We start from the raw sequence: 25117 nt of genomic DNA, 5'->3' as shown, positions 1-25117 counted from the left end.
ACTCTACAGATGCTGGGACAGTTTATTGCCCGAGCCATCGCCGACCACGCTCTACCTATGGCATTCCTGGACCGCTACAAAGGCAAGGTGGACTGTGACCACGCTAGGTGAGCAAGGGTTTTAGGATAATAAAAAAAGATGGGCGTTGATTGGTGGAGGGGTGATTTAAATTCAAACAACTTTTTCAGTCCTTAGAATACTTTTTTTAGGGCTAAAGTAGTGAAGTAGTGCTTCAGACAAACAACAGACAGGCACAGACAAATGAACAGCAACATTTAGACACTGATATGAATCATGTGCAGAAGGCAGGGAGAATTAGTTAATGTTGGTCATTTAGGGTGAGGGGAATTCAGATGAGGTTGCCCCTGTCAGTTTTGCTCACAATCAGTATTCTCTAAAGATTAAGGAAGAAACTGATCTTGGATCTGTTGCCAACAAGGAACATGGTGGAAAAGCCCACTTCACATCAAAGCAGCCTGAAGTGGTTACATATCTCTGTTGCTGATGTTGTCAGTTAAGCACTTAACAACCGCCTGATGAAGGGCCAGGGTAAATGTTTGCGTCTTCTCACCATGGAAGCGTAGTCATTCTCCAAGCAACTGAATGATCCCCCTCCAGAACTGATGACGACCCTTATTTGATTTCACCTAATGTTTGGAATCTCCCATTTGTTTTGTGAAAAATATACTACTCCAACCTGAGAATGTGAATTCCAATGCAAATTATACTGTTATATTTATTCTGATGAGTTGGTGAAAGCCCATTTTGTAGTTTATTCCTGCTTATTCCTTTTTTAAATATCTTTTTTTTAATCTTTTTTTTTATCATACCCTGGCTGTGTCTCTGTCTAGGCAACTTTATTCAGAAAGTAATTTTGTTGTGAATTCATATGACTATGTTCAATATCTAGCAGTGACTTGATACATTCCCCTTTTCTCATTGCAACTCTCTGTGGTTGTGGTCACGGTTGCGATCATGACTGTTGCGGTTATTCCCTTCCCCACAGAGCTGCGTTGGACCGCGCGGCGGTGCTCCTCTCCATGAAGAGGGAGATGGTGCGGCTAGACAACGTGTGGGGTGTGGGCGGCGGCCTCAGACCTGTCAAACACCTCGTCAAAGAGGTAAGGGGCAGTCTCTGCCAAGGAGGCGGGACCTGGCACCCCGCCAGCCAATCATCACATGCCAGTGTTGTATCATTGTGTGACTCATCAAAACATTCCAGGTGTACAAGCAACCTCCCATTCCGGATGTTCTCTCTCTGCATGCATGAAATGTGATGCCTTGTTGGAAGTGACAGGAGACACCTAATGAGAACAAAATATGGATAAATGGCAACAGGCCTGGGTTCTGTTAATATTATTTGAACACAGGTCTGAATGGCAATTCAACAAAACCTATATTCAGCTAACACCCATCTATCAGAGCTAGAAACATGCACAACCAATCAAAGGAGAGCTTTGTTATATTTCTCTGCAGCCTTCCATTGTGGGCCAACTGTATTTACACACAGTGGAGATGACCTTTTTGTTCCCTCCACCTGAACCCAGACTCTCAGTGCAGCGAGATGGGCTCTGTCTGGTTGTTTCCCAAATGGCACCCTATAAAGTAGTGCACTAAATGGGGTGCCATTTGGGACATAGCCTGCCTGGTGGTCTGGATCTGTACTCGTGTGGTGTTTGAACACAACAAGGTGGAGAGAACTTCATGCTGGGAAAAGAGCCGTAGGGAGCCCTGCCAGGCTGGTGTCCCTCAGAGCTTGGCTCTGACTGCAAAGCCTGGAACAAAGAGGCTGGTGCTCACACTTACAGGGACACATGCGTGCATGTATGTACGTAAACAGATGCACAGGGACGCACACACACACACACCTAAGTGCAGGTTTTCAAGTCGTGTGTGTGCATTTGTATATTCTAGAGTGGTCAAGAGTCTTTGCTCCCTGAACTAAATGGATAATTTGGCACCCTCGCGTGTGAGTGTGCACGGTTGCACACATGCGTGTGACGATGTAGCAGAGCAAGAGTATTGTGTAACCCAACGTACGTTAGTCTCTAGCCTGCAGACTCCAGACCAGGTTTGACTTCCTGCCTGTCCTTGTTGGGCCTCGGGCCCCTGATCGAGTGTGTCTACACTGGGCTACAGAGGGCACGGCCCACACAGCCTGCCAGAACAGGAGCTCCTAGGGTGCGTCCCAAATGGCACCTTATCGCCTGTATACTGCACTACTTATGACCAGCGCACAATGGGTCCTGGTCAAAAGTAGTGATACTTCATAGGGTCATTAGGGAAGCAGATTTAGCCTCTGGGTTTGATCAAATCACTCTGCCAGAGACTACATTTGAAGTCAGTATGGGTGTTGAGAGCAATTTGAATAGCAGTATCCCCCTAGGGCGTTTTCACATATGCATGTAGTACTGTGGTGAGGTTCCCTGGAGTGTTCTTTCACAAGACCTGGAAATAACCCTTTCAGGGTGTGATTTGACAACATGCTCCAAGAACCGGCTCATACAGGGATATGCGTGTAAGAGTCGGACAAGTGCCCTTATTCCCCTGCTGTTACTGTTATATAGTGCTTTTGGCCGTGCATAGTGATCAGAATTGAATACAGGGGTGTGTGTGTGCACAGTGGGCAGTATCTTTTGTAAACAAAGCTGCCGGTGACGACTGCACAAACATTAAGCTAGGGTTGATTGAATACTGTACCATCGCACACACAACCCGAATAGGACTGATAAGTCAGTGCTGGGAGTGACTAGGAGACTAGTGGAGTCCTCCAGAGCATCTTGCTTTGTCCCAAATGGCCCCCTATTTCCTCAATAGTGCACTACTTTTAACCAGAGCCAATAAGTAGTACACTTTAATAGGAATAGAATCAGGGTGCCATTCGGGACACAGCCCGTCTGTCTCGCTTCTCTTAATCTGTGCTTTAGGAAGGCTGCCTATTATCCCCCCCACCACTTAAACACTGTCTGCCAGAGGACTGGATTGGTATGGTTTGGCAGTACCGTGCTCACTGCTCAAGGGTGAAGCCCTGGTCACGCTAGGGTCATCACACACTCGTATGTGAGATCGCGCACCAGTTAACCCCCCCCAACCCCCAGTAGCGGCAACCGCTGGAACCCAGCCCCCATTTCACTGCTTCACCATGGAGAGGGGTAGTCTACAGTGTGCCTGCTCCAGCTGAGGGATGTTTGGGGGGTGCTAGGGGTTCTCTCCTGCCAGTGCATTCCATAGGAGATTGTTTACAGCTTGGGCTGTAGAAACAGAAGCAGTCCCCGACAACAACAAAAAACAACAACCTTGGTTGACTGAGTCTGTTCTTTTGACTAATCTATTGGTTAAAATGTATAGACACATCCTGTGTTGTATTCAAATGTACTATATGCACTGAGCTTGTCTGATGCTTTAAGTGCACTGTTTTGATTAAATGACACACGGATAACTAGAGGGAGTCTGACCACAAGTGATTTTATTGCACCGGGCTCAGACTTGCTGCGCAGAAAAAAAGAGAAGGGGAAAAAAAAGACTGCCCCATTGTCTCTCTCTCTCCTCCCTGCTGCAGCGACCACCACAGAACATCAAGTGTTTATCGCACTGTCCATGTTGCTGAACCGGCAAAATAATTACAGCCATTTCTGACAAAGTTTCTGTTGCTGAAATCATTTGTTTTAGGATTGTTTACGCTTATTATTCAAGGGTTGTTTTGTTATTTTAAAACGAAAATGCTTGATTGCGTTTCAAATCATGAATCAAATGTATTTATAAAGCCCTTTTTATATCTGCAGATGTCAAAGTGCTTATACAGAAACCCAGACTAAAACGGCAAACAATACTGATGTAGAAGCACTGGGGCTAGGAAAAACTCCCAAGAAAGGCAGAAACTAGGCTCTGAGGGGTGGCCAGGCATCTACTGGCGGTATCCCGGGTAGAGATTATAAGAGAACATGGCCTTCAAGATGTTCATAGGTGACGAACAGGGGTCAAATAATAATAATCACAGGGTTTGTAGAGGGTGCAACAGGTCAGTATCTCAGGGCTAAATGTCAGTTGGCTTTTCATAGCCGAGCATTGAGGTCTAGATGGCAGGAGAGGGAGAATTGAAAACAGTACGTCCGGGACAAGGTAGCGCGTCCAGTGAACTGGTCAGTGTTCCATAGCCGCAGGCAAAACAGTTGAAACTGGAGCAACAGCACAACCAGGTGGACTGGGGACAGCCAGGAGTCATCAGGCCAGGTAGTTCTGAGGCATGGTCCTAGAGCTCAGGTCCTCCGGGATGGGAGGGAGAGAGCGAATGAGAAGAGACCGGAGAATTACACCAGATAAAACACTGACCCTATCCCCCCGGCACAGACTATTGCAGCATAGATAACCCCGGACAGGGCCAACCAGGCAGGATATCGCCCCACCCCCTATACACAGCTCCCACACCACTAGAGGGATATCAGACAACCAACGTGCTAGATAAGGCTGACAATAGCCGATGAAGAGATCTTCCACCGCACGACCCCGAGGGGGAGCAAAACTGCACATGAAGATCATGTCAGTGACTCTACCCACTCAAGTGACGCACCCCTCCTAGGGACGGCATGGAAGAGCACTCGTAAGCCAGTGACCCAGCCCCCATAATAGGGTCCGATGCAGAGAATCCCAGTGAAGGGGGGAGCCGGCCAGGCAGAAACAGCAAAGGCGGTTCGTTGTTCCAGTGCCTTTCCGTTCACCTTTGCACTCCTGGGCCAGACGACACACAATCATAGGACCTACTGAAGAGATGAGTCTTCATAAACCGAGTCTGCGTCTCACATGAATAGACAGACCATTCCATAAAAATGGAAAGCCCTGTCTCCAGCTGTTTGCTTAGAAGTTCTAGGTACAATAAGGAGGCTTGTCTTGTGACTGTAGTCTACGTGTAGGTATGTATAAGGCAGTGACCTCTATCTAAAGCAGGAGAAAATATATAACATAATATTAGTGTTGCACCATTGTCCTTATGTATTATAATCGTATACAATTTCAGTAGCACATGTCTGATGGACTGTGCCATTCCCACTGCCTCTACAATAGATTAGTCAGACAGGCGAGAATCAGACAGGTGTCTTGTACACAGCGACTTTTTTTTCCTTTTTTTTTGTTGCTATATGCTCAACAGGCTGTTGGTCGACCAACATTTCTTATCGCCCCCAAAAAATTGGGGTAAGCCCGAGTCACCAAGGGTTTGCGGAATTGCAGTTGCACTCACGGTTCATAACTGAACAGAAACATGAGGGTTGAGTACTACACACACAAAGCAGACATTGTTTGAGCAAATAGTCATTCACGATGCTCAATGACCAACGTGTCCAGCCAGTGATCGCTTGGGTGTCCTCCCCCCGATTCATGACTTCCTGTATTAAACAGGAAAAATCTTGCACTACCAAATAAACAATAGTCACTGCTGAGAAATGTCTGAAACTATAGATAAGATGCATCTTTTATCTATTGGACATAGGCTTTAGCTCAGTGGGATACGTTGAGGTTTGAGACCTTACTGGTAAAATCTGTATTGGGCAGTGTTTTACCCATGGGTGGTGAATGATGGTATGATGGAGAATTTGATTCATACTTTATTGATATGCGTTTCAGATGAACTTGCTGCTGAAGGAGTACCTTGTATCGGGAGAGGTGAAGGAGGCGGAACGCTGTCTGCGTGACCTAGAAGTCCCTCACTTCCACCACGAGCTTGTCTATGAGGTAAAGAAAAATACCCGAAAGCGCTTTGTGTCCTGTTTTTAAAAGGACACACTGTATCAAAATGTTTTGCAACAGAAAGCAAACCTATTTTATTGGACAACTACATGGAGTTTCTCCATACTGAATATGGCCTTTGTTGTCAGCACATAAGGATATTGATAGCAGATCATTGATGGCTCTACTGTACTTTCAATAGTGGCAACATTTGGTGTAATCTTACTTGCCTTTTCAGTATTGATAAGACTATAGTGTGGTTGTGTTTACTGTCATTAAAATGTGAAGACTTATATTTATCAAATCAATTATCTGTAATTATTCCATGATTAAACAATCACGGAACAGTATTTCACTAGGAAGTTTGGGCACCACGGGAAAGTTTTTTTTTTAGAGTTTCGATTTCCCGACTATAACGCTTCAGCTATTTTCTTGTCGATTTTAGTGTTCTATTAATGTATTGTTACCTCAGTCTCATTCTTGAATGTCACAAACCCTAACATGAATCAGCAATTTACAAATTGGCTTAATTATTTATTTACTAACTAATCAATCACAGAATTCCATAAATACACAATTAGTTATGCATTGGTTACTAACATGATACACTGAAAAGTCCCTAGTGGACTAAGCCTATATGACGGCTTGGTAGACAAAGGAAAGGGGTGTGGCCAGCTCCAGAGCGGGAAATTCAGTGGACCCCATACATATGCTACACTCCTGGAAATGCTTATACTTTTTGAACAACTGCTCATTTGAAAATGGCAATTTACAAATTTACGAGTGTATGCCTTTGTTGTCCCCCTCTGCGATTGCCGGTCTGTCTGCTGGATAGATTGTCAACAAAGTCTCTGGTTGGTCCACCAGAGATCAGTCTTTCGGAGTTGTAGCTTGTTATAATGGATACGTCAGAGTACCTTTCGACCGGTTGCGTTTACCAGACTAAAGTACTCAAACAGCTGTAGCCTGAATAATTGTTCTTTAGATTGAAATGGCTAAGAAATCTACAATGTGGGAATGCTCTCCACGTTCTCTGGTCTTGTCCTTCGGTAGAGTTGAAATTTGAACCACCCGGTGTGTTTTGGTCTCAAGTAGTAGCCATTTCAACGTGGGTACACTGTCCCGGCGTTATCTTTTGGGTATAATGTCTGCTCACGGGGGCGTGGCCACTGACTAGTTCAAACCTTAATTGTTATCATATCTTGTTTAGAAGGCTAAAATCGCATAACATCTTCTCAAATAGTTTTATATTTTATACAACGTTCAGATGCAAACCCCATAATTAAAGTGTACACAACCAAAAAGACTGTTTCATGTCCTTCATGAGATTCACCAAATTAAACAAACTTGACATAAGTGTCCACCAACCATTTCAAGTGGTTTGAATACACAAATGTTGTTACATTATTCGACCTTGAAGGTATACCGTACTGAAAAATATTTCTGTGGTAACAAAGGGATTCTCAACCTTCATTTTGGCCAAGTGGGGAAAATAACTTTAGGTATTTATGACCGTCATAAACCTGTGGTGGGAGGGAGAGGGGGCTATGATCCTCACCCAAAAAGGGCGCGTCGTGACGATTGGTTTGACTTGCGCTACCATTCAAAAATGTGTTGTCAACTAGAAACGTCCGTGTTTTTGAAAGAAAAGCTTTTTTTTGTTGTTCATTTTAAAATAACATAAAATTGATCAGGAATGCAGTGTAGACATTGTTAATGTTGTAAATGAATGACTATTGTAGCTGGAAACCGTTTTTTAGAAAGTTTATGGAATATCTACATAGGTGTACAGAGGCCAATGATCAGCAACCATCACTCCTGTTCCAATGGCACGTTGTGTAGCTAATCCGAATTGATTATTTTAAAAGGCGAATTGATCATTAGAAAACCCTTTTGCAATTATGTTAGTGCTGCTGAAAACTGTTGTTCGGATTTAATAAGCAATAAAACTGTCCTTCTTTAGACTAGTCGAGTATCTGGAGCAGCCGCATTTGTGGGTTCGATTACAGGCTCAAAAGGGCCAGAAACAAATAACTTTCTTCTGAAACTCGTCAGTCTATTGTTGTTCTGAGAAACTAAGGCTATTCCATGTGAGAATTTGCCAAGAAACTGAAGATCTCATACAACGCTGTGTATTACACTACTCCCTTCACAGTGCAGCGCAAACTGGCTCTAACCAGAAGAGACAGGAATGTGAGGTTCCGGTGCACAACTGAGCAAGAGGACAAGTACATTAGTGTCTAGTTTCAGAAACAGACTCCTCACAAGTCCTCAACTGGCAGCTTCATGAAATAGTACCCGTAAAACGGCATTCTCAAGAAAAGATTAAGATGGGCAAAATAACAGACACTGGACAGAGGAACTCTGCCTAGAAGGCCAGCATCCTGGCGTCGCCTCTTCACTTTTGACGTCAAGACTGGTGTTTTGCGGGTACTATTTAACGAAGCTGCCAGTTGAGGAATTGTTTGGTGTCTGTTTCTCAAACTAGACTTTAATGTGCTTGTCTTCTTGCTCAGTTGTGCACCGGGGCCTCCCACTCTCTCTATTCTACTTAGAGAGAGTTAGTGCTGTTCTGTGAAGGGAGTATAACACAACGTTGTACGAGGTCTTGTGTTTCCTGGCAAATTCTCACATGGAATAGACATAGTTTCTCAGAACAAGAATACTGACGAGTGTCGGAAGAAAGTTGTTTGTTTCTAGCTGATTTGTGACTGTAACCGAACCCACAAATGCTGACGCTTCAGATACTGAACGAGTCTAAAAAAAGGCTAGTTTAATTGCTTCTTTAAGCAGAACACAGTTTTCAGCTGTGCTAACATAATTGCAAAAGGGTTTTCTAATGATCAAATAGCCTTTTGAAATGATAAACTTGGATTAGCTAACACAACGTGCCATTGGAACACAGGACTGATGGTTGCTGATAATGGGCCTCTGTATGTACGCCTATGTAGATATTTCATTTAAAAAATCAGCCGTTTTCAGCTACAATAGTCATTTACATTAACAATGTCTACACTGTATTTCTGATCAGTTTGATGTTATTTTAATGTACATATTGTGCTTTTCTTTCAAAAACAAGGACATTTCTGAGTGACGCTAAACTTTTAAACGGTAGTGTGTTACCTTAATATTATGGTCCATGCTGCTGTAAAGAAAGTTTGATTTAATTGTTTGTCTGACATGTTATCTTGCAAATCATTACCAAACATTTTCCCACCAACATCCTAGATACTAATTCAATGCAAATGTTATCAGTTACTCAAAATATTTCATGCCAAATCCATTCACGGTGGTGAGAATTAAAGCAATGCTGCCCCAATGTGGTTAAATAAGGGATGGAAACCTCTCTGAAAATAGTCTGGTCTGAAAATAGCAAAATTAACAGCGCATTTTATTGTGTAAAATAATTATTTCTCCACTCTTCAGTCTCATCTTGGTCAAGCTGTCAATGCACATAATGGAATAGTTAAGACACTGTGTGCATGACATAACCGGTGTTCCAAATGGCACCTTATTCCCTTTATAGTGCGCTGGACAAAGGTAGTGCACTATATAGGGAATAGGGTGCCATTTGGGTGACACATTTTACAATCATTTTGTACATGAACATCCTGTTCATAGACATTAGCATGAAGTCCAATGCATTTTCTTCCTCTCCTGGATGGACACCAGGCTGTTGTCATGGTGCTGGAGTCCAAGGGGGACACGGCCGTCAAGATGATGTGTAAGCTCCTCCAGGCCTTCTGGAAGATTGGCCTCGTCACAGTGGACCAGATGAACCGGGTACGTCCCCTTACGCACCAGAAAGCAGCACCAAATTCACTAGTAGCACTAGCACAAAACAATAACTTCCAACTTCTAAAAACGATTTCCAGTGATATGACTGCAGGTTGTTATTTTCCAGCACTATTAACATAGCATGACTCATGTTAAACGAGTATTAATTGTCAATGTCAGACCTTGTGGATTTAAACCCGTCTGTAGACTCATCTAACAACTCAGTCGAGGCATATTTACTGTTGCTGATATAGCTACAGTACTTGGCCTTATCCTCTCTAGCATAGCCACAGTATATATTGTGATATTCTCTCGAGTCACTGTCAAGGCATATTAGTTACCCGACAAACTCAAGTGACAGAATTCAATAATCTCTTATGATTGAAAGTGTTCTTTGACTGTCGGACTTGCTTACTCTTGAGTTGTTGTAATATCCAGGGCTTCCAGCGTGTGTACGACGAGCTGCCAGAGATCAACCTGGACGTGCCCCACGCCCACTCCATCATGGAGTCCTTTACGGACCTCTGCTACCAGGAGTCTGTTATCACCAAACAGTTGAGAGACTCCTGTCCCTCCAGGTCAGTCCTTGGGTATAGTCAGTTCCTGATTCTGCAGTTGCATTTATTTTTGCAAAAATCAACAATTCCTTGCATATTATATGCGTGAGGGCTTGCAAATTTGACCTGTCACTGCACGATTTCGGCATGAAACTAAATGCATTGACCCCATCACCACAATACAAAAATAGGGCTAGTGATTTCAACCAATCAACGCACATTTACTGCATAAGAGCGTCTGCTAAATGACTTAAATGTAAATGTAAATAATGATTCAATCAAGCCACACGTCAATAAACCTTTAACCTCTTCAGTGCATTTTGACAAATTGGACAGAATTATTGCACTTTGTCATGCAAGAAGTCAGAATTGCTGCGTCAAAATAAAGCTTGTTTACCTGCAAATATCACAGTCTCTGCCAAATCCTTGATCGGCTTTATAGTAAAGTCATGTTTTTGATAAAACTAGACAAATCAGAGTATGCATACTTTATGACCTTACTTCAATTAAGGTAAGGTACATTAATAATGCCATAGTCTGAGTAATATCAAGTTATTAGCGTACATGTAAACCCACTCAATATGAGTATGTTAATTTCTTTATGTATAGCTGTTCACTAGGCCCCAAGTGTTTTGCATTGTAAGGCTGAGGACTCATATCCTCAACTCATTGGTAGCCTGAAGTACTGAATTGCCTGTTCTGTCTGTCCACCAGAGGGCGGAAGCGGTTTGTGAGTGAGGGAGACGGGGGCCTGATCAAGAACTAGTGTAGAGGAGGGTGTGCTCGGCGTCCCTCTGCCCCTCAAGCCGCAGGCCTGAGGCTGGGCAGGCTCGTGGTCAGACTCCCCTGCTTTATCTCCAGCCCTTCGTTATCACCACCCACACACCAACGCTGACATCAGGTGAAGGAGGACCGAGGAGACGGGCAATCTTTTACTTTATTTTTTAACTTTTTCGGTCATTTTTGTAAGATTTTATTTTTAATTCTGGGTTTGGTGATCATTCTTTTCAGTCGGTTCTTTGAGTGAGTCAAGGCCCTGGATAAGGGGGGGGTGTCAAATGGAGTCACTTAAACTGGGGTTAAGGGTCAATGGAAAGTGGAAAAGGGATTATGTTATTGTCTTGTGCTGGGCACGGGTTATTTGGGCTTTTTTTGTTTGTTGCTACACTGGTGACTCTAATTTTCTTTTCGCTTTGCATGTATAACGCTCATAAAAATGAATAATAAAAAAAACAAAGACAACTCGTCATCAGCATACTGCATCGCAAGCTCTTTATGAACTGAATCGCTCTTTGGAATGACATGGACCTCTGCATTTGTTTGCCCAAAGGTTTCTGTAATTACACAAAGAAAAAGTTATATGGTTCTTAATTTTAAGTTTTGATGGTGATTTTGCTCAGTCAGTTGGGTTATTTATCTGTCCACTCCACAGGCGGGGTTCTTAAACTGTTATCAGCACAGCAGCAGTCACAAAAGCCTGTCGGGTTTATAACTCTAGCCCAGATCAGGGCCTTCCCCTTAGTGGAAGGCCTCTCCCTTCTAGTGCACTAATTGAGTGTCAGAATGGGAGGTTTAGCGTCTCTCTGAATATACAGTACAAATACGCAGGGTCTCTAGAACCCCTCTTCCTTTCGCTGAGCTGTTGACAGAAACTGGAACACCCTGGAGGCTTTTGTGTCTGTATTGTGATGTTTCATTCTCATACTCCAACTGTTACATGTCATCTAGTGGAACCTGTACAATCTGTTTTAGGCAGACCTGGGTTTAAAAAGGTTTATCAAATACTTCGTGCTTGATTAGACTTCTGGCACAATGAAACCAATGAATTAAGTCTCCCTACCTTTTCAGGCACTCCAGGCAGGCTACATCAAATGCTCAATAAAGTAATTGAAAATGCATTTGAACCCAGGTCTGGCCCTAGGAGAGTGTGAAGGAAACAAGTCTTATTGCTGAGCTAGGGTCTCGTATGAGAATGCAATGGATTTTTCCTGACTTTGTTGACCAATATGTAAAGTAATAAGCTCAATAAAAATGTGAGGGTTCTGGATGGGGGTTAACAGATTTTATTTTATGTTTTATGTAACAAAACTAGTGAGGTGGAGTGTCATCACCCCTGTTTTGTTTACATACTGGTTTGGGATTGGCTTTAAGAATGAGCTAGAAGTGAATGGTCATCGCCACCTAGGGCTGAGAGGAGGCGCCTGACGTCAGCGTTTACTTCTAGTCATCAGCTCTGAACCACCCGTTCCTGATTGCCATTATCCATTTCACTTATTTTACAGCGTTTTGTTTTGAAAAGTTCATAACAGTTGTTACATATACAATCACACCCAACTACAGTTTATGGATTTCAATGCATTTGTGACTGCATTTCAAAAAGAAAATGTGGGTTTTTACACAAGCCCCACAGAGCCATCTTTATTACTTTAAACTGTTTCCAACTCCTTTCCTCATGCAGTTCATTATACAATCATTTCAATAAAATTCCATATTTCTCTTCAGTGTAATATTCTTTGGACATTTTTGTATAACCAGTTCCTATTACATGTTACATGCTATTGCTAGGCATATGACAGTCAAATAAATGCTCGTTCCATACTGGATAGCAAATTGATAGGCTTGAATGAAAAACGATGATCAACACTATAATGCATTGTACAACCTGGCCCAATTCGAATACAAACATTTTACTTTATCTGCATATTCTGGTTTAGTGAACACCATTTTAGGATGTCATAGTCCCAAATGTTATAGTCAACTACTGATGAAATTGTGTGTATAGATTAGATTGAATATTGTGGCTTCAGACAACTCGCGCTGTGGTGTAATCAGAGTTGCGGCGTTCCGTTTCGCAACAAACGAGTTTAAATTCGACTAAGGCAGGTAGGTGTTACGTTTTCTTCCGCGTAAGAGACATTTCGCAACAGAATGGGCCCCTGGCGTGGGCCGTCAACACTACACAGTCAGTGTTTTACGAGAGCGAGGAGATCAGGATCTAGCGCGAATGATGTGCCGCTGATATTCTGTCCATTTGAAATGTGAGTTTTACATTTACTGTCCATATTACAGGATATATATAGTACATTTGTCGGTGATTTGTGCTGCATTATTGGCAGAAAAGCTTGTTTTAAAAATTCTGCAAACTCGTGCTAAAACAGGTCTGCCCGATAGCTTCGTGACAGCCACCGGTTTGCTAACCGTTCATTAGCCAGTTAGCTTTAGTCGAAAGGCTTAAATGTATGCTTTGCCTAGCGCAGTAGCTAAAACAAAGTTATGTTGTAATAGTTTTAAAAGGTATTTCTTTATGCAACTTTGCGGGTTAATCATTTTCATAGTCGACGAAGCAACATTACAGTTGCTAGCTAGGTAGCAAACTACTAGCTAGTTCTGTAGTTGCAAGCAATGTTACCTGACAGGTGCATTATAATTAGCCAGGCTAAAAGCTGAAGATGAGGTCGAGTTAGCTCACTGCTTTTAAGAAACGCTAGTATTTACACACTGGCGTTGTTGTCAATTAGCTTACAACAACTGAATAGTCCGCCGGAAGCTATAAGTGAGAGAAATTCAATTGACTGACTGTAGGCTTTGTCCTTATGCAGGCGGAATTCCAGAATGAAAAAAATAATCCAATGGAATGTAACCGTTATAAATAAACAGAATTCCCAAACGTAGGTCTGTTGTAGACCCATGTAGTTCCCACGTGTGGCTCTAGCCCCCCCCCCCCCCCCAAAAAAAAAAAAAAACTAATTAGAACTGTTGGAATGTGTTTGCGTTCTGGAAATCATTGGGGAGCTACTCAGATCCAGACTCATTGCTGAGAAGAAGCTGGTTCGGCTGGCACCTAGACGAGTTTCCGAACGAGTGTGCTCGCATACTCCCTTTTAAAGACCTTCACTTGAACAACAAGAAAATCGAATAAAATGTTATTGGTCATATACACATGGTTATCAGATGTTAATGCGAGTGTAGTGAAATGCTTATGCTTCTAGTTCTGACCGTGCAGTAATATCTAACAAGTTTATACACACAAGTGTAAAGGAATGAATATGTACATATAAATATATGGATGAGTGATGGCTGTGCGGCATAGGCAAGATGCAGTAGATGGTATATAGTACAGTATATCAAATGTATTTATATAGCCCTTCGTACATCAGCTGATATCTCAAAGTGCTGTACAGAAACCCAGCCTAAAACCCCAAACGGCAAGCAATGCAGGTGTAGAAGCACGGTGGCTAGGAAAAACTCCCTAGAAAGGCCAAAACCTAGGAATCGGTATCGGCGTTGAAAAATCATAATCGGTCGACCTCTAATATACACAGCTGTGATTATAATCCAAGAGAATTCTCTCGGTAAATAATGCGGTCGGCATTTGATTGTAAGGAATTTTAGGTCGGGTGAACAAAAGAACTTGTGAGCTCCTGTATGTTGTTATGATCACACCACGCATAAGGCATACACCCCTGCCCTTCTTCTTACCAGACAGATGTTTGTTTCTGTCGGTGCAAAACCGGGTGACTGTACCGACTCTGATAACGTATCCCGAGTGAGCCATGTTTCCGTGAAACAGAATGTAACAATCTCTGATGTCTCTCTGGAAGGCAACCCTTGCTCGAATATTGTCTACCTTGTCAAGAGGCTGGACATTGGTGAGTAATATACTCGGGAGCGATGTGCCCGTCTACAGAGCCTGACCAAGAAGACTGCTCTCTCCCCGTCTGCAAAATGAGCAACGAAGGGGCCTAGACTTCGGCTACCGAAATTAGGCTTGCTTTGAGAAAAAAATTAATGTGCACAAACAGCCGAAAACCAACAAAAACGTCACAATGTTGTCATATAATACAGTGCCTTGAGAAAGTATTCATACCCCTTGACTCTCGAGTGGCGCAGCAGTCTAGGGCACTGCATCTCAGTGCAAGAGGCATCACTACAGTCCCTGGTTTGAATCCAGGCTGTATCACATCCGGCCGGGATTGGGAGTCCCAAAGGGCGACGCACAATTGGCATAATGTTGTCTGGGTTTGGCCGGGGTAGGCCGTCATTGTAAATAAGAATTAGTTCTTAACTGACTTGCCTAGTTAAGTAAATAAAATGTAAATCCACATTATATTGTGCTGTTGCCTGAATTCAAAATTTATTAAATATATTGTTTTTCTCACCCATCTACACACAAAACCCCATGACAAAGTAAAAACATGATTTTCAAATTTACAGAAGTATTCACACCCTTAAGTCAATACCTTTGGCGGTGATTACAGCTGCGAGTCTTTCTGGGTAAGTCTCTAAGAGCGTTTCACACCTGGATAGTGCAACATTTGCCTATGATTTTGCGTTTTTGTTTCATCTGGCTGCCAATTCCTGATCTTCTGAGAACATCATTTGAGGAGTCGCCTGAAGTGTAAGAGGAATGGGTGCTACAGGTATTCAACAGTGCTGCGACTGGCTACTGTTCTGAACTTTGTGGTAAGCTTTCTGACGCCCAGAGCTGCTGAGGCATCACAAGTGTGTGCTACAGAGTGGAAGAGAAGTCCAGAGGCTATAAGACTCAGGCTGGTTCCCAGACTTGCCCTCTACAAGATCATCAGCAGACTCCATCTACCGTTCTTTGGCTCCCTCTGCTCAAGCCATGAACCTCTCCATCTTCGGAGGATGCAGCTTCCAAAGACTTGGCCTCTATTGGTCGACCTGTCATGATATATTGCTTTTTTTGTTTTTTGTTTTGAAGCGCTTTGAAATTCTATGAAAACGCTTTAGAAATGTTATACATTATTATTAAAAATTCCTCAAGCTTTGTCAAATTGGTTGTTGATCATTGCTAGACAACCATTTTCAGGTCTTGCCATATTTCCAAGTAATATTTAAGTCAAAACTGTAACTCTGCCACTGTCTTCTTGGTAAGCAACACTAGAGTAGATTTGGCCTTGTCTGTTAGGTTATTGTCCTGCTGAAAGGTAAATTAATCTCCCATTGTCTGGTGGAAAGCAGACTGATCCAGGATTTTGCCTGTGCTTAGCTCCATTCCATTAATTTTTTTATCCTAGAAAAACTCCCCTGTCCTTAATGATGACAAGCACACCCACAACATTATGCGGCCACCACTATGCATGAAAATATGAGGGGTGTACTCAGTAATGGAATTGCCCCTAACAAGACAAAAAGTGAATTGCTTTGCCATTTTTTTTTGTTGCTGTATTACTTTAGTGCCTTGTTGCAAACAGGTTGCATGTTTTGGAATATTTTTTTATTCTGTACAGGCTTCCTTTTCACTATGTCAATTAGGTTAGTATTGTAGAGAAACTACAATGTTGTTGATCCATCCTCAGTTTTCTCCTATCACAGCCATTAAACTATGTAACTGTTTTTTAAAGTCACCATTGGCCTCAGGGAAAATCCCTAAGCGGTTGCGTTCCTCTCATGCGTCTGAGTTAGGAAGGATGCCTGTATCTTTGTAGTGACTGGGTGTATTGATACATCATCCAAATTGTAATTAATAACTTTACCATGCTCAAAGGGATATTCAATGTCTGCTTTTTATTTTAGTTTTTACCCATCTACCAATAGGTGCCCTTCTTTGCGAGGCATTGGAAAACCTCCCTGGCCTTTGTGGTTGAATTTGAAATTAAATTCATGCGGAATATTCATTTTTTTGCAAGCTAATTCCAAGCAACACTAGTGTGTAAATGATAGCGTTGCTAAAAGCAGTTAAGGTCTAGGCCCGGGATGGACACCTTTGATGGGGTTGTGGCCCACAAAACAAAACTGAATGTATCATGAGGGGCTGCAGTGGGTCTGCGTAACCACATCCATTGGTCCGCCTTCAAATGAAGGGCCGCCAATTGCCCATCCCTGGTCTAGGCTAATGTTTATATGGTAATGACTTTGTCCCTGTTATTCTATAAACTAAGAGCACTGGCATGCCATTCTTTTTATGGTAACCAAATATCATAACATACTGGGTAGAACTTATGCATGGCTATGAAAAATAGTGTAGACATGTTCATATTACCTATAAACGTGGAGAGCATTCCTTTCCTCGTTTCCCACTTTGTTGAGAAGGACGTGCGGAATTGGAGAGAAATGTGAGATTCACCCACAGTATCCTTCTCTTCCTCCTCAGCTGGAAGGATGGGCAGGCAGAGGAAGAGAGTGGTGTCCGGCGAGGCTGACCCCCCCTCTCACAAGGAAAGATGAGAAACCTGCCACCCTACAACGCAAGGGGGAAAAAAAGCTTGACATCGGCAAAATCTTCATCAATATCTCCATCGGCCTCTGCATCTTCAGCCTTACCTGGTTCTTCTATGCCCTTTACATGCGTTCCTCGCTGGCCAAACGGGTGGTAACTCTCCATCACTCGCCGCCCGTCCTTGATGCCAACAGCAGCAGTGCTGAGGTGTCCCCTGAGAGGTTTTGGGGCTCCTACCGACCCCAGGTCTACTTTGGGATGAAAACCAGGAGCCCCAGATCTGTTGTCACAGGTACAAGACTGTCGTTTCTCTACATTCACCCTTAAATATTTGCTAATACTATTGACTAAAGTGTCAGGTGGAAATAACTGTGTATTTTATGTGGCAAGCTCTACTAACCTGTTTGCGAAAACACCAGAGGAACACAATGGAAATAATAAGTTGTATGACTTATTGTGTTATCCTCATATTATATGTGGTTTATATCAGGGTTTATGTTAGGACCCTACCGTTACTCCTTAAGGTCCAAGGATCTTATGTTATTTTCAGAGGTAGACTGGCTCTGGTGGCCAAAACTCTTATCTAAACGTGAATTGATTCTTAATTGCGATATATTTCTAGAAACATTTTTATTTAACTAGGCAAGTCCGTTAAGAACATATTCTTATTTACAATGATGGCCTACGAACATTGGGTTAACTGCCTTGTTCAGTGGCAGAACGACAAAATTTTGACTTTGTCATCTCGGGGGTTTGGTCTAGCAACTTTTTCAGTTACTGAAACATAAAACCCTTTACTTTCATTTCACATCAAAATCATTTTACAAATGCAAATTATACTGTACACTTTTATCCGGCTTTATCACAGTTGCAGACAACAGTATTTTTCGGTGACAACACGTTTCTGGTGGCCTTCCATTACACACAGGTATTCAGAGCATGCTAGATAGCTAGTTAGCACACGTGGTCCCTCTGTCTTCCGTAAACATTTGCTGTAACATGGCGGGATGACCGTTTGGAAGACTAAACCTAGTCCTATATTTTTATTTCCCATTTGGTAATTCAAGCGAGCTTCCCATTCGCCATTCAAGTGCATAGACAACTTGGCAGGCTTCAGCGCGTCACACGCCGCTTTGCAATGAGCTGGAGGCAGTATGCATTTTGAAAACATATAGTTTGAAACCTTAACGTTTTGCTACATATTATGAGGCATGTCTTACCTTGCTTCACAGTAGCCTAGCCAAAATCCAACCAAACGTGCAGGTAATTATTATGATGATTTTTTTTACAAAGACTTCCATATGCCATTGAAACCAACTTTCTTTCATTGTGCCTTTGGCAACGGGACAATCTTAGTCATATTAACAACCCCGGTTAGTGGTCTTTAGATCTCCACTCTTTCAACATTTCCAATGGATATTTTCATCTCTGTCTCATGAAACTGCTAATTGCATTTGGGAACGAACATGCGTGTGTAGCCTACTGGCCTTTGCACATTGCTGCGCGTATAATGTGAATAAATAATATTTGATCAACATTTTAAATTTAACGTGAGCCTCATTGCTTTTTTGTGTTTTTTTGTGATTGCAGCCTGGGCCTACTGGTTGTATGAATGTGGTATCTATCGTCTCTCAACTGTCCCTGTCTGTTTGGAATAGTCTTTCTTTCTCACACAGAACGACAAGCTGACCAATAGAATAGGTCCATTTTTCTATTATGGGGATCGTAGATTGACCTAGGCTAGTGATTTTGTTTTTCGTTACTCGTCTTGATGGCTGAGGAAAAGTAAATGTGGACAGTTGAAATTTTTCATCAGAATTCCGTAGGAAGGACACGCTATTGCATCCTCGAATTGCATGTTTTGTTAAAATGAATTCCCTTAAAGTAAATGCCATTTCTTTCATTCTGAGCACTGTGGGTGGACGCTCTAATCAGGTTACGCACCCAATGCATATGGATCCGGTACATTTCTTAAATGTCCCATAAATGAAATGTCCAGAGGCACGTTTTTCTAATGTAATCTCTGGATTATATACATAATCCGTGTAAATGTTTAACATTTAATATTTTTGAGAATGATTTAAATAAATAATTTCTGTGTTTCCATTTCTCTACATCCCAGGGATGATGTGGATGCGCCAGTTCTCTGAGGTGGATGTGAACCTCCGGCACACATGCGAGCAGGGTGACCGGCTGCAGGGCTATGGCCTCAGCTTTGGTGTGCAGGTGATCCATGACAGCGACTTTGCGCTCACCACAGAGTTCGTCAAGCGGATGGGCAGTGAGCACGGAGGGGACTGGACCTGGAGGATCACAGCCAAGCAGCATGTGAGTGTGGTGGTATACATTCACACACCTTTAAACCCACCTGGCAATTAACCAGGCATATTTTGTTCTGATTATTATTCTTACATAGAAAAACATTTGAGTTTTGAAACTATTCATATTGTCTCCTGGAATTGAAAAAAATAATAATAATTTGAATGATACTGAGCAGAGTTTTTCTCAAAACATTTTCTCCTTCTTATTGAACATGACCCAGTTCTTCCTTCCCCCAGAGTTAGGCTCCGCACGCGCCAGTCATCTCCCTGATGGTCTATGCTGCTGCTAACACCCAGGGTTTCCTGGAGGCCCACGTGGAGGAGAGGAACCGTCTGGGCTCCATCACTGGGTTCTCAGAGGAACTGGTGAACTTCAAGATCACCTTCCGCAAGCCTGTTGCCAGGGAGTCCTCCAGTGCCAAATATGCCAGGTAGGTACTCTCCCAAACTGCTAACGTTAGTATTTTCATACCCAAAAACCAATAGAACTCAATGAATGTACCCCAAATTATGCTTTAAAGGTCATTCCAAAAAAAGAGACTTTGGCAAACATTGGACAAATGTGCCACAATATTCCCTGTTAATTAATATTTAAATAATACCAAGCAATATTAAATATCTGAGAGAGAAACATGATATGTGACAGAAATAATGTAGTATAAAACAAAGCATTGCATATTAATAAAGACACAACTGCTACAGCAATGCATTGAGAAACAAAGCAGAGATGGGATATGTCCTCAGTGTCTGCGGTGAAGATGGCCAGCCAAACTGCTGTTCTGGCTCTGATATAATGGTTCTGTTCAACGTTTTGAGGGACAAAACAGACAGACATTGAGCTGTTCCAGTGGTGAGGTCAAGGTCAATAGAGACTCCAATGCATAGATTTCGAAGGGACAGCAACGTTTCATGAGGAGGTTGCACAATCAAGCCATAACGCAGGCTAGAAAAGAGCATTGAATAGAAGGTAGGAAGAGCAGGAACACAGCAAACAAACAAACCTATCACAAGTGTGTCTGCCATTTAGTGTGTCTGCCATTTAGTGTGTCTGCCATTTAGTGTGTCTGCCATTTAGTGTGTGCCATTTAGTGTGTCTGCCATTTAGTGTGTCTGCCAATTCAACATAACCCATCGGTCAGTATGCTGTACTCTTTATGCCTGACCCTTGGCTGAAGTAGTATGAAATCACAGATGTAGGTTTAAGATCATGCCACTTTCCAGGAGGCCATTGCACTCTGAAGGGTATAAAACCCTGTGGTGATGGCAGGTCAAGGGTATTGGTGCCTTGCTCCAATTCTGAGAGGAAGCTTTGGCAAGACGAGAACATGAGAGATTCCTACTACCTTCAGGGTGGTTCACCTTCATCTCCTTTCCTCAGCTACAACTACCTCCAGACCTTGTCGCCAGGCTTGGAGAGGCTGACGGACATCGTGAGGAACAGCTTGAACCGCAGATTCGTCTACAGCCCCCCCCCTCTGGCCGGAAGAGGCAGTACATCGCGGTGGACACCTACAAGCCCCCGCACCAGCCGACCCCAGAAAGGAGAGCGACTTTGTCTTCCAGATTGAGGTCCTGTTCGAGTCCGGTAGCTTCCGCAACCGTCCCAACCAGCTGTCAGCGGCGGCCATGATGGAGGAGCTGGAGGAAAGGAAGGCGGCGTTCAACGCCAAGTTTGAGAAGACGTTCGGCCTCCAGGCCAAAGGCTTGGGTCATGCCCAGGTGAAGTTCAGCAAGGCGGCGCTGAGCAACATGCTGGGTGGGATGGGTTACTTCTACGGCCAGTCGGTGGTCCAGTCGGTGTACAACGAATACCCGCTGCTCTACCCCGAGGGTGCCCTGTTCACCGCTGTGCCCTCGCGCTCCTTTTTCCCCCGGGGGTTCCTGTGGGACGAAGGCTTCCACCAGCTGCTGCTCAGCAATTGGGACCCCCAGGTGACGCGGGAGGCCATGGCCCACTGGTTGGACCTGGTCAATATGGAGGGATGGATTCCCCGGGAGCAGATCCTGGGCGATGAGGCACGCAGCAAGGTCCCTGCTGAGTTTGTGGTGCAGCGCAATGAGAACGCCAACCCGCCCACCCTCTTCTTGGCCCTGCAGAAGCTAGTGGAGCAGCTCCAGGCCAATCCGGACTCAGAGTCCTCACAACCCACCCTGCCCTTCCTCCGCAGGCTCTACCCCCGGCTCCAGACGTGGTTCGAGTGGTACAACACCACCCAGACAGGCCCGCTGCCCAACTCCTACCGCTGGCGGGCCGCGACAAGGACAGCAACCTCTTTCTCAATCCCAAGACGCTGACGTCCGGCCTGGATGACTACCCGCGGGCCTCGCACCCGTCAGCCGAGGAGCGCTATGTGGACCTGCACTGCTGGATAGCGTGGCCCGGCTGCTGGGAGAGCCCCACCAGGAGTATGAGCGTACCCACCAGACGCTCAGCGACAACGCACTGCTGGACAAGCTGCACTGGTCAGACCAGCTTCGCTCTCTCAGCGACTATGGAAACCACACGCAGGCGGTGTCGCTGCAGCAGGAGAAGGCGTACGTGCCCCCGGGGCAGCCAATGCACCAGTTTCCCGTGACGCGCTCGGTCCGCCGGGCCCCCAAGTCGCAGTTCGTCAATGCTTTGGGCTACATCAGCCTATTCCCCTTCCTGCTACACGTCCTGACGCCCGACTCGCCCAAGCTAGAGCACATCTTCAGAGACATGAGGGACGGGGACAAGCTGTGGACGCCCTACGGCCTTCGCTCTCTGTCCAGGGCCGACCCCCTCTACATGAAGCGTAACATGGAGCATGACGCCCTCTACTGGCGGGGCCCATATGGATCAACATCAACTACCTGGCCGTAAGGGCCCTGCACCACTATGGCAACACTGAGGGGCCATATCAGGAGAAGGCAGCCGCCCTCTACCAGGAACTCTGAACTAATATCATGAACAATGTTTACAGACAGTATGCAGAGACTGGGTATATATGGGAACAGTACAATGACAGCACTGGCAGTGGGCAAGGGAGCCACCCCTTCACTGGCTGGTCGGCACTAACTGTTTTGATAATGGCTGAGCAGTATTGACACTGATGCTAAAAAATCTCATCTCGCTTTGATATTCTCAAAAAATGTGCCATTACGTCAATAGATGTTAAGTCTATGGGCCAACTCTAATGTTCCAATTTTTCCACTTTGGCTGTCTCAGTGAGTGTTTGTGCAAAGCCCATACCCAAAAGAACAGATGAAAGGTTATTTTTGAATACCCCATATACTTATCAATGAACTCCCCAAGTGCCGCCTGACTGAGAGAAATCTGTTTGATGGCAGAAACCTTTTAAGAACTATAGTAACAATAGTAGTAGTAAAGAATAGTCTTGACATAAATCATTCATACAGTGTCATATCAAGACTACCGTACTAGGAAATAATGCACTTTTTCAAAGTCGATCATTCAAACTTTTTTTGTCTCCGGGGATGCATTTTCTGTTGAACAAAATAATACCTACAATTGGTGGACCTATTGAGAAATAGTATATTCCGTCTTAACAAATATTTGATCCCTAGGGTCATTTTGTTTCTGGTTGCTTTGTCCCCTCATACAATCTAATTTAAGCCCGTATAAAATTGAGAAATAAGTTTCGTTTTTTTGCCAAATGTTTTGCTGCAAACAAACAAATTTCCTGTTCATTTTATCAATGCAAAACAAGTCACAGATGTATCTCCACTGGTAGCAGATATCCTGAGTGGCACGGAATAACACGAGTAACTTCATTGCATTGGTTTGTTACATCTTCAGTGGAAAGAACAATAAATATGTCAAAGCCTTGTGCTGATTATTTTTATCTGTGGGAAGGATGTCATTATCGCCTTTTTAGGAAGACGCTTATTTTCTCTGTACTGTTGTGTGGTGTTGTTACTCTAGCCTCTGGTTTTGGTAACCAATCATGAAATATTAGAAATTCAATCAAAGTATATATTTTTTGTATAGTTTATAGCAGTGCTTATTAAGATGTATTAAACTACAGCTGATAATGTACACTTCTGATAGGAGTGACCCTCCAGATCAGTAACCGGTGACTGGGTCAATTTGTCTTGCTTTGATTTCTTGCATCCTCTCTCCTAGCCAGCCTCCTTCTCAACCATACTGGACGAGACGGTCCCCTTCCCTGGGAGCACCTCCTTCGATGGGTTTTAAGAAAGGCGAGGAGAGATGATGCGAGGAATCGAGGAAAGATGAATTGAGAAAGAGCCACTGTCAGAGCCTGATCCTGGTCCTTTGTCAGACTGCGACACGCGAAGGACAGCCGCTGACGTCAATCCGCCCGAGAGCCATTGTTTCTACGGCGCCCGGTTACCATGGCGAGGCATCGTTGTGAAGGGGCCCAATGCTGAATTGGATAAAATGGAGAGGCTCGGAGTGCATCGCCGGTGTCAACTTCTTTTCAAGCGTTGACATGCAGAGAGTCGAGACTCATACAAACAAGACAAGAGCATAGTGTTCAGTCGCTAGATCTTTATTAACACAGCAGTGTGTGTACACCATTACAGAGGGCCTGGCTCCTGAATGCACTGATGTTGGTTTACAGCTTCCGCGTGACCCTGGGACCGAAATCTTTCTGGCTTTCATGTTATCACAGCCTTTTGAATAGATGTGTAGTTCAAGGTCTGTCTTGTCACAGTCAGGTTTGCAGTACTATAAATAGGCCTATGCTCAGGAGGAAGCAGCACGGGCTTGTAGCTAGTTAGAGAATGACTGTAAAAGGTGAAAAACTTAGCAATGCAACATTCAGTATTTATCTTTAAACTATCATCACCAACATAAAGTAGACATATTTTATGTATTGATGTAATTTGCCTCACTTTTGGGAAATAGGCTACTGGAAATGTTTTATTAAAAAACATAAGCACAACTGCTGTTTTCTTTATTTCACATTCTGCCAATGTTGAGTTGTCCTTTTTATTGATCTACAAGAGACTTTCATTGTTCATTGTCATTAGCCCACAACAGTTCCAATGTAGAATAGGTTTGCGAAATTCCTGTAACATTCCCCAGACTCCTGAAATCTTCCAAATGTAATTTCTAATTTAGAAACCCTGGGAATTTTAGCAACCAACAGTTGGGTGTGGAAGTGATAGCTCACTCTGTTGTCCAGTAGGGAGGAGCTGTTTATTTTTTTACCTTTATTTAACTAGATAAGTCAGTTAAGAACAAATTCTTATTTTCAATGGCGGCCTGGGAACAGTGGGTTAACTGCCTTGTTCAGGGGCAGAATGACAAATTGTCAGCTCAGGGATTTGATCTTGCAACCTTTCGGTTACTAATCCAACGCTCTAACCACCAGGCTACCTGCCGCTCTGGTGTGTCAGAGGCTCCACAGCAGAGGCCGACAGCACAGTGGTGTTCAGATTTTTTCAGCGGAGCACAGTGGTAACCCAATTTTTTTTTTTCCCTCACGAATTTGTTGCGACCGCACCCCACCCCAAATGACACGTCCTTAAATTTGCTAAATTTAGATTTTTACGTCAACAAATAACCTTCAATTCATTGCATTTTCATCTCTTATCAAAGGGAAAAG

At 43.6% G+C, this 25117-nt stretch overlaps 1 protein-coding gene and 1 pseudogene across 1 annotated transcript in view; both read left to right on the top strand.

Moving 5' to 3' along the window:
- LOC124002021 (programmed cell death protein 4-like) overlaps positions 1-12553 on the top strand; it is a 34126-nt gene extending 21573 nt beyond the window's left edge. Inside the window, exons 7-12 of the mRNA XM_046309233.1 lie at positions 10-107; positions 1007-1121; positions 5617-5724; positions 9391-9501; positions 9934-10073; positions 10767-12553. Coding sequence (XP_046165189.1) covers positions 10-107; positions 1007-1121; positions 5617-5724; positions 9391-9501; positions 9934-10073; positions 10767-10818 — 624 coding nt within the window. The 3' untranslated portion in view covers positions 10819-12553. The remainder of the gene's footprint in view (positions 1-9; positions 108-1006; positions 1122-5616; positions 5725-9390; positions 9502-9933; positions 10074-10766) is intronic.
- A 4624-nt stretch (positions 12554-17177) lies between these two features.
- LOC124002022 lies at positions 17178-24451 on the top strand (annotated as a pseudogene).
- The last annotated feature ends 666 nt before the right edge of the window (positions 24452-25117 follow it).

This window comes from Oncorhynchus gorbuscha, linkage group LG17 (genome assembly GCF_021184085.1).
Source record: "Oncorhynchus gorbuscha isolate QuinsamMale2020 ecotype Even-year linkage group LG17, OgorEven_v1.0, whole genome shotgun sequence".
In the NCBI taxonomy this organism is placed as follows: Eukaryota; Metazoa; Chordata; class Actinopteri; order Salmoniformes; family Salmonidae; genus Oncorhynchus; species Oncorhynchus gorbuscha.
This window is presented reverse-complemented; position numbering and strand designations above follow the sequence as displayed.